Genomic DNA, 10,717 nt, shown 5'->3' on the forward strand with positions numbered 1-10,717 from the left:
CGAAGACGTCATTGCCTCTGTAAATGCTTATTTTGAGGAACTTCCGAAAACGCACTTTTCTGAAGGATTAAAAAAACTTGAAAAGCGATTGACCAAGTGTATGAGCTCCAAGGAGATTATGTTGAAAAATAAAAGAAAATTTACCCAAAAAAAATTGTTTTTATACTTCATTCTAAGGACTTATTGAACTACCCTCGTATATAGTTTTTCAATTTTAAATACGCGTTTTTTTTTTAATTATTTCATGTTTAAAAAGTTTAATTTTTAATTTCTTTCTAGATTGAAGTAGAACATTTTTTACATTTAACATATTTATTAAGTGTGAACGAAGAAAATTTTGCTTTTATTTATTTATTTTTTTATGTGAATTGGAAGAGGTGAATTTTTTTTATTTTTAACACTTTTATTCCATTGAGATATTCGGGCTTTTTGTATTTTTTAAATTTGTATAGAGATGTAAGAAAAAACATTTTCTCTTATAAATTTTACTGAATGGTAACAGGATATTATTTTATTTTCCACATTTTGCATCATATTTTAATTGAGTTGAAGAGAAAAAATTCTGTACTTTTCACATTTTTCTTCAGATTAAAAGGGAAGAATTTTTTACTGGATTTTTTTTAAAATGAAAGTGGGAGTTTTTTATATTAAACATTGTTAGGAAGTTGAATGTAGTCATATTTCGTATTTTAACATTGGGCTTATGATGAAAGGGTAGAATTGTTTAGTTGATATTCTTTTTAGTTCTTCAGTTAAAAATATTTAATTTATACATTTTTTAGGTTTGAAAGCAGTCAGTTTTTAATAAATAATTTAAAAACAGTTTCATGTGTCTTAAACATTATTCAGTTCTTATATCAATTAAATTTTTGTTGTTTAATTGTAAGCGTTTAAAATTTTAATTTATTTTTTTAAATGTTCTTCATCTTGAAAACGGAAATTCTAAAAAATTAATTTTTTATATATTATTATATTAATTAAAGAATTTTAAATTGTTAGTTTTTAGTTTTTAATAATTTTAAAAATATTTAACAGTATATAATTTTGAATTGGAAGCCCTAAAAATAAATAGATAAAGCTTTTAATTAAAAATTGAATAGTTCCAAACTTAGTTTAAATTTTATCAAAATAATTCTCAGATTATGCGTCATTTTTTTCAAAATTCGTTTAATTTATTCTAAAGTGCAAAATTATAACTTTAAAATGAACAATAGAATATTTCTGTGCAAGTGGAACAAATTCTTGTTGAAGAAAATTGTATAATAGTTACTTACTACTTATAGTCAACATTTAAAAGTTAATTAAAAGATTCAAATAAATTACCATACAGAAACTTGATTGTTGCCCTGCTAGTTTAATTAACAATTTTATAGATCTTTTTCCATAAATTTAATATGGAAAGTCGTCTGGACTGCAATATTCTTAATTGGCTCACCAACGATCTTCATATACTTTACAAAATTATCCTTTGAATTAAAAATCTTTCCTCTGCTAAATCTGGCTAAACTTTTTTTCTGTAAAAAAAACTTACTTATCGAAAAAGCGTATTACTGGGTCGGCTTTGATATCACTCATGTCGACTTTTTTTCCATTGCGAATTACAGCCGGATGTCGTTTCATCATTAGCCACCCCACATGGGAAAAGAAGAATCCGCGACTCGCATCGTGAGGATCCGCTGGAGTTTCAGTGAAACGATGATGAGTTCGGTGATCCCTTATCCATTTGTAGAGATGAGTCTGAAAAAAGGTCGTTTTTTGACATTTTAACAAGTTTTCAACAAAACAGTTGGATTTTGAATTTTTGACCAAAAATGATAACTTTAAAAAAGTAAACTCGACTCTCAGTTTAGCCACTCGCGGTTTAGTAATTACTGGAACTGCTCGCCCGTGCAGTTTCTCAGCGCGCGGGGCGAGAGACGGTTGCGACTCTTGCCTGAAAAACTTCAGCAGCGTAGCGGAAAGGCGCAGAGCGTGGGTACTCACACGCGGAAATTGCGCAATCTTTTACATTTCAATTGGAATTTTTATAGTAGAATTTTGAACAAAATAATTAACTTTTAAGAAAATAGTTAATTTTTTGTCAATTAGCTAAATTTCTAACTTCTAAAGATAATCTTTCAGCCAAGAAGATTCATTTTCTAATGAAATAGACGAATTTTCAACAAGAAAGTTTATTTTCAGCAAACTAGTTTAATTTTCAAACAAAAATGGAAATTCCAACACAGTTGTTTAATATTGTAAACCTAAAAGCCGAATTTTGAACAAAACAGTTGAATTTTTGCCAGAATTTATGACCTTAACAAAATAGTGTAATTTTCAACAAAATAATTAAACACTTAACAAAATTGATGATTTCTTTGATCAAATAAAAAAATTTTTAGACATTTTTTTTCGATTATCAAACTAAAAATTTAAATTAAAAAAAAGAGTGAATTCCCAATCGGAAAAGAAGAATTTTTAACAAGAAGGTTAATTTTCTACCAAGGAAGGTTAATTTTCAACACACTAGTTTAATTTTCTACACACTTATTTAATTTTCCAAAAAAATGGAATTTTCAACAGAATTGTCCAATTTTAAAAAAATTAAAAGACGAATTTTGAACAAAAGAGTTGAATTTTTGACCAAAAATGATGACTTGAAAACAATGGCAATGGAAAAGAAGCATTTTTAACAAGGCAGTTAATTTTCAACACACTAGTTCAGTTTTCAAACAAAAATGGAATTTCCAACCGAATTGTTCAATTTTTGAAATTTGAAAGACGAATTTTGACAAAACAGTTGAATTTTTAATTTTCGACACAAAATAATGACCTTAACAAAATAGTGTTATTTTCAACAGAATAATTGAACTCTCTACAAAATAGCTCATTTTTTTATTCAATAGCTACATTTTTAGCCCATAAAGATAAACTTTCAACCAAGAAGATTAATTTTTTTAATCAAATAGAAGAATTTTTAACAAAACTGTTGGATTTTCAACTAAAAACTTCAATTTTTTAAAGAACGGTTGAATTGTTAACCGGAAAAGAAGAATTTTCAAAAAAGAAGTTAATTTTCTATTAAGGAAGGTGAATTTTTACCAAAATAGTTTAAATTTTTGAACAAAAATTGAATAGCTATTAAATATTTTTGATTTTAGTTGAAAATTCCAATTAATTTTTCTTAAGAAAAATTTAACTACTAAATATTTAGTTTACTGTATATCTTTTTTGATTGAAAATTCATGTAGTTTGATGAATTTTAGTTTCTTAGATAGAAATTATCTTCTTGTTTAAAAATTTATCTTTTGCGTATTAAATTTAACTATTCCCGTTTAAGATTTATTATTTTGGTTGAGAATTCATCACTTCGTTTGAAAACGTAACTATTTTTCTTGAAAATTACTTTTTTTTTTTTGTAAATAATTTTTTTTACTGAAAATTTAACTATTTCTATGGAATCCTCAAACCTGTAAAAGGGAGAGCTTAAATAGATACAACTATTTCTATGGAATATTTAATTATTATAGTTAAAAATTCACCTCTTTGTTTAAAAATATAGCTATTTTTTAAAATTATTTGTATTGCTTTTTTGTTGCTGAAGATTAGTTTTTTTTAAATTATTATTTTTAGTTTGAAATTCGACTGTTAATTAGTAGAAATGCTTGTAGTTGAAAATTCATGCATTAAAAAAAAAACAGCTTTTTTCTAGAAGATTAATCTTCTTGTTTGAAAATTCCTCTTTTTGTTAAAACTTTTATTTATTAATGGGAATTTAATTTTTTTAACTGAATATTCAAATATTTGTTAAAGAATTCATGTTTTTTGGTTTAAAAATCTTATTTTCAGTAGAAGTTATAATTCATGTTTTTATTAATATTTAATTAATCGATGCTGCTAATATATTCAATAATATTTTTAATTTTGTTCAAAGGCTTTGAATTTAAGCATATTGATAGAATCCCTAGAAAGTAAAAGAAATAACATTGTTTATAATAAACTTGATAAACTGTATACATATTCGAATCGAGTCTTTTAAGTCAGGATTTCTTTTTAATTTAAGTAGAAACTCTGTGATAAAATTTAAAAAGTTATAACTTAGGCCAATTTTCCTCAAAATTATTATTACACTTGGCCGGTTAATAATTTCATTTTTCATGAAATTGTTGAATTTCGGTAACAGTATTTAAAAAAAGAATCGAATTCTATTTCTGGAAAACTGCTGGATATATTTTCAAATTTTTGATGACAAAATCTACGAGGAAAAATCCAGTGTTCACTCAGGCGTGGCAAAACAGAGATCAGAAAAGGAAGGAGACAAAAAAGTTACGAGAATCTGGATTTATGGTCACTGTCAGCCACAAAACCGACACTAAATCCAGATTTGACTTTAGTTTTTTTTTTGAAAATAAAATACAAGATTTTTTAAATATTGGATAGTTTTTTCTTAAAGGTTTTTTCATAAGATTAAAAATTTATTCTAATCAGAAAATGACTGGAGATCTTTGAAATGCTTGAGTTATCTTCAAAACCGAGATGCGAACTTGGAATTGTTTAGGGCGTCAGAGGTTCGAATAGTTCATGAAATAGTTAAGCTACACGAATGTACAGATGAGAATATGATGCTACGAGCGCTATTTAAAATATTTGACTTGCTAAATAATAAAATAAATAAAAACGACATGACTAGATTAATTTACAAGGTTTATTAGACAAAAAAAATTAATAATTTTAATACAAATACATTCAAAATTATACAATATATCGAGAAACAAAGTTGAAAACGTCGATTTAGTTGAAGAAACTTTCGAAAGTAAAATATAAAATAATTTCAAACTTAGAAAGATTTAAAGAATTATAAAACGTTGATTTACAAAATTTTTTTAATCGCTTCTTAAGGATTTCAAAAGGCTACAAAATAATATATTTGTTAAAAGATTCCTGCCAAAATGTAAAATGATTTTTTATATTGAAACACTATTTTTAAGAGATTATTTAAAATGATGAAAACATTTTAGGACTTTCAAAATTGTCAAGAAAGAATATGGACATTTTCAAGCCAATTTTTTTCAATTTTGAACGATTTTCCAAAACTTTAGAAATCACTCAATTTATTTTGAATCGTATTTTTATGTTTTAGACGTTTTAAAGAGATTAAAGATATTTTTAAACTTTAGAAGATGTCTAAAAAATTACAAGATATTTTTTTAATTCTTCCAAACTTCAACAGGTCCTAAATGTCTTTTAAACTGACTCAAATTTTTTTAAATTTACTAATGGTCTGTATATAATAATTCATATATATCAATGACTTTTCCACTTAAATTATAACTTGGTTGAATTTTTTTGTTTTTGACTAAAAAATAATTTAATTTATGAAAAATTATCTGTTTGATCAAAAATGATCTATATTGTTGAAAGTTTGATTTTATACCCGAAACAATTTAAAACATTTTGCCAAATTTGAGATTTCCCGCCATTTTATAATAATATTGTATTTGCAAAATTCCATAATAATAAAATTATCCAAAGAAAATTTTTTTAAATAATCATTGTTCATGAAATAAAAATCTCCTTGTATTGATCTTTTTTATTCGGAAATATTTTTTTCAATTTTTAACTTTCTAAGCAATTTTTTTTGACCAAAATATTTCAGTATTGTACTTCCAATAGATAAATGTGATTTTTGAAAAAGTAAGAATTCCTTTAATTTTTTAATTTGGCAATTTTCTAGTGTCGGTGATTTCGAAGTTTTGGATGTTTTATAATTCAGCATTTTCTTGTAGAAAATATTATTCGGTAGTATTTATATTTGCTAATATTATAAATTTTCTGGGGATTTTCTAATTTGAGATTTGAATAGTCTGTAGGTTTAAAATTTCAGAAATTTTCTGTTTTTAATTTTTTTCGGAAAAACTCTTTTCTTGTTTAATAATTATTCAAACAAATGTAATGGCTGAATTTGACGTTCTAATCTCAAGTTTATAATAAAATCGCAACTTTGAAAGGATTACTACCTTATTCAGGTTTTTTTAATTACCAGAATTCTAGGGTAACATGGTACCCTGATGGAAATTTTCATGTATTTCCCAGGCTAGGATAGGTAAACCTTTTGAAATTAAAGCCAAAATTCAAAAACCTGAAAAATCGAATTTATGGCATTAAAATCTCCATAGAGACCTCCAAATATATTTTTTTATTATGACAAAGGGTATGATTTTTTCACCGAAAGGAATCAACTTTCGGGACACTCTCGTAGCCACAGTCATAAAGATTATAATAAAATTTTTTTAAATATTAATTTTTAGTAATAATCACACCCACCTCCCGAAAATGCAGACGTTTACTAAAAAAATTCATAATTTGTGAACAAATTTAGATATTTAGATTTTTTTAAAATCATTGTAAAGTTGAAGAAGTGTATAATCAATGTATGTCACCAAAAAAGAATCTTCCAAAATACTCATAGACTTTATAAAAATTCAAATACGTAACTTGACGCTCAAACCGAGTTTGCACCTAAGTTAAAGTTATCTTAGGTCGTTCAAGACCCAACGCGAACTTGACCCGGAGTCTGAATAATGATATAAAAGAAAAATGCCTTGGGTCTGAAACGACCCACGATAATCAAATCAGGTTAAAATCAAAGATATTAAAATTCTTTTAATAAAAATACATTTTCTCAAATTTTATTTAAATAGAGAGAACTATTTTGATCTTTATTTTTAAATTTATTTTTACTCCTCGATCTAGTCGGATCGTATCGTATCGTTTTATTGGAAATTCTTTTTCTCATCTTTCCTGCAAATTGGTAGGATTTCCAGTTCCCCTTTTGCCTGCCATTGTCAGTTCGTTCTGATGCAGACATTGCGGCACCTACGACCCTTAGAGTCGCTGTTCGTTTTACCGCCCCTTTGAATCATCCATCCCTCTTATAAACGTAGAAAGTGCATTTACGCTGTGGGTGGCAGGGAAAAGGCTCAGTGCAAAGAGAACGCGAAGAGAAATTCTATTGCCGCACTGCGAGTTCCCACTTTCAGTTATTCTGTCTACTCCTATGTATTATTCGATGAGACAGCCTCATGGCAGGCCCTGCCAGGAGAAACTTTGCACTTTCCAACTGAAACGCCGTCCCGCCGCGACGTCAAATTATCGTGAGATCCGTCTTTGCTTAATTAATCACACCATATTCTGAGACTCTTTGAGATGATGAAATTATTAGACGAGAGTGGTCCTAAGTCGGCACTGTGGGTTAGGTCGGCACCCTCGTATTTCTCAGAGATGGCACACATGTCGGCCTAATTATTTTTTTCTTGTGACAGGTTGATAGACAAGGACTTAATTTACGCTGACAATTGTCAGTTTAGTTTTCACTTGACAACACGAGTGGGGTATAAATTTTTCGTGCAAACAAAATTCCATTTTGTTCCATTTATGTAAAGCAGCTACAGTTGCGTAAATATTTTGAAAAGTCTAATCGATTACGTGCGTTAGTTTCTGTGACCTGTGAACTCTCGCCTGAGTTGGCACGTAACAGGTTGTCCTGAGTCGGCACTTTTTTTTGCTTTTGTTGTTATACATGTATTATTTTATTTTGTTCTGTTTTAATTTTTTGTCACTCGTCCCTTGTTGGATTTTTTTTAGTTTTATTTTGTTTTGAATGCATGTTGCCTGTCTCTGGTAGGTGTCCTTTTAAATTCTGCTTTTTCTCATTGAAAATATTCTATATTTTTTTTATTGTAAATGGTTGAAATTTGTCCATTTTCTCTTAACCTGTCGTTTTTCTTGCATTTGAGCGGAAACAATTATGTGCCGACTCACTACCAGGGGTACCGACTTAGGACCACAATTTTGAAAAATAGCTGACCTCTGTTTTATACAACAACTCTTACTGTGCCGACTTAGGACCACTCTCCGCTACGTAGAGTAGGGTGGGTCGAAAAAAATTCTTTGAGAAATTGCGCAGAATACGATGCCTAAAAGTAATTTTTTGAGTAATGGCTCACAAATTATACCATTTAAAGTTATTATTAATTTTATTATGATTTCTTTTAAGCTATATTTTCAAGTCCTGTTGATCTTTAAGTACTTTGATCTTATTTCAAATAAATTGAATTAAACATAAGACGTGTTTACTTATACATAATGCACGAGCAATATTTATAATATTTTTACAATATCAACAGATTTTTAGAAAAATATTTTCTTGATACTGTTTAAACAATTTCTTTAAAAAAATTTCATACATTATTTTTAAAAATTTTATAAAATCACTTTTAACATGGCTGAGCAAAAATAAAACTTTTTAGCGTCTTGCAATTTTTTCATACGCAGAACCATTTGGAATTTAAAGCGTTATAAACAAATGATTTTTTAACAAAATTGCCATATTTGCACAGTGTTATCTCAGAATATATAATTCAGAAATTTTTTTAACTTGTGCACGGCCTATATCAAGGATATATCTCTTAAAACGTAAAAGAATCTCTCGCTTAAATAACAATTGCTCTTTCTGGATTGTTGTTAATAACTTGTTATTTTTAAGAGGAAACCGTTTACCCTTTTCAGTTATTGATAAACAATAATCCAGATCAAACAGTGTCAATGTTGCTTCAAATTTTTGCGAAAGCTTAATCTAGCATTACTGACATAATTTGTTGTTCATAATTTCTTTTGCTAAATTTTTTATAATAATTGATATAAATAATGACCCTCTATTACCAGAATTCACTTTTATTTTTTTCATTAAACCTTGACATACGATTAACCTTTTTACTATCTTAATATTTTCTCTTGCGACGAGCCATTATTAATTTATGGCCTTATAAACAATGTATTTCTATAAACACACCCTCCTCTAAAAGCCACAATTTTAAAGTTTTTAGTGAGTACCTCTCTTTATATCCCTAATTTTACCATAAAGAATGTAATTATCTTAATTAAATTTATGGTAAAATTAAGGATATAAAAAAGGTAATCGATAATAACTTCAGAATTGTGGCTTTTAAGGGAGGGTGTGTTTATAAAAAATACATTGTTTATGAGGCCATAAATAAATAATAGCTGGTCGTACGAAAAAATATAGAAAGAGTGAAAAGCTTTTTTGTGTGCCATAGATTAATAAAAAAATTAAGAAAAATCGATTTTCTTAACTGAGCCTTTTTTTAATAACAAAAGTTATAAACAACAAGGCGCATGTGTCAAAACACTACCCAAGATAATTATATTATTTATGCTAAAATTAAGGATATAGAAAAGATAGTCGCTAAAACCTAGAAATTTGTTGCTTCCAGGTGAGGGTATTTTTATAAAAAATATATTGTTTATAGGGCGATAAATAAATAACAGCTTGTCGTATAAAAAATATCACAAGAGTAAGAAGTTTTATTTTGTTTCATAGATTACTAAAAAAATTAAGAAAAAATCGATTTTCCTAATTGAGTGTTTTTGTTAATAACGATAGTTATAAACAATAAAGGTCAGATATCGAAAAAGCTACTTAAGATAATTACATTCTTTATGAAAAAATTCAGGATATAAAAAAGGTGATCGCTAATACTTGAAAATTGTGGATGATTGTTTATCAATAACTGAAAAGGGTGAACGGTTTCCTCTTAAAAATAACAACTTTTTAACAACAATTTAAGAAGAAGTTTTTATTTGATCGGAAGATTTATTTTACCTTTTAAGAGATCTATCCTTGACATAGATATTGTACAAGTTTTAAATTTTTCTGAATTATAGATTCTCAGGTAACACTCTGCAAATATGACAATTTTGTTAAAAAATCATTTGTTTATAACGCTGTACATTCCACACGGTTCTTTTTACGAAAAAAGTACAGGACGCTAAAAAGTTTTATTTTTGTTCAGTCATGTGAAAAGTGATTTTATAAATTCTTTTTGTCTATAAATAATGAAATTAATTTAAAGAATTGTTTAAACAAAAATTAAACCATTTTTTTCAACGTTTTCTTTAAAGAGATTGTATTTGTCCATTTAGATGATGTGTTTAAAATATGACATAAAACAATTTATAATTGTTGGAGAAAAATTGTCATGTATAATATATGGGTTAAATATTAAGCCTGAAGGATCGCCTTAAGGCCATGTGATGAGTAGGTCACGTGACCAGATTTCTACCTTACCGCCACTTTTTTTATTTACCAACTTAATATCACACGAAACGCCACATCGAGTTGAAAATTTGGGATACTAAAGAAGAAGCACTAAGAATGGTGGGTCTGGTCCTAAATTTGTATAATTATGAAAAAAGTTTTTTGTTGTAAATAATTTTTTTTTCATAATTATTAAAATTTAGGACCAGACCCACCTTTCTTAGTGCTTCTTATTTATTATCCCAAATTTTCAACTCCATGTGGCGCTTCGTGTGAAAATAAGTTGGTAAATAAAAAAAGTGAGAGTAGGGTTGGAATCTGGTCACGTGACCCACTCATTACATAGCATTAAATGCTGAGCAAATTCTCGAGAGCATTTGCTCAAAATAAATTCTTGGACATTTAAGAACTCTCAGATGGCCTGAAGTCAACAATTATTATCTTGCTGATCTAAAATGTTTTTGATTCAACCTCTGACTTAGCACGTGATAAAAACGGTTTTTAAGGAAAGAGCAGTCAGTGGTGGGTTATTCGGTGGGGTTGGGAAGGCTAAGAAGAGGAACAGATGTAACTACCCCAATAAACGAGCTCTCCTCCAGTTCTCTTTATCCGCATTTCTCC

The 10,717-nt window shown here is 27.7% G+C and overlaps 1 protein-coding gene across 1 annotated transcript in view; it reads right to left on the reverse strand.

Moving 5' to 3' along the window:
- The window catches only part of LOC117177801 (acyl-CoA Delta(11) desaturase-like), a 144,855-nt gene that overhangs the window by 12,397 nt on the left and 121,741 nt on the right, over window positions 1-10,717 (reverse strand). Inside the window, exon 4 of the mRNA XM_033368737.1 lies at window positions 1,532-1,737. Within this exon, the coding sequence (XP_033224628.1) occupies window positions 1,532-1,737 (206 nt within the window). The remainder of the gene's footprint in view (window positions 1-1,531; window positions 1,738-10,717) is intronic.

Source organism: Belonocnema kinseyi, chromosome 8 (genome assembly GCF_010883055.1).
Source record: "Belonocnema kinseyi isolate 2016_QV_RU_SX_M_011 chromosome 8, B_treatae_v1, whole genome shotgun sequence".
Taxonomy (NCBI): Eukaryota; Metazoa; Arthropoda; class Insecta; order Hymenoptera; family Cynipidae; genus Belonocnema; species Belonocnema kinseyi.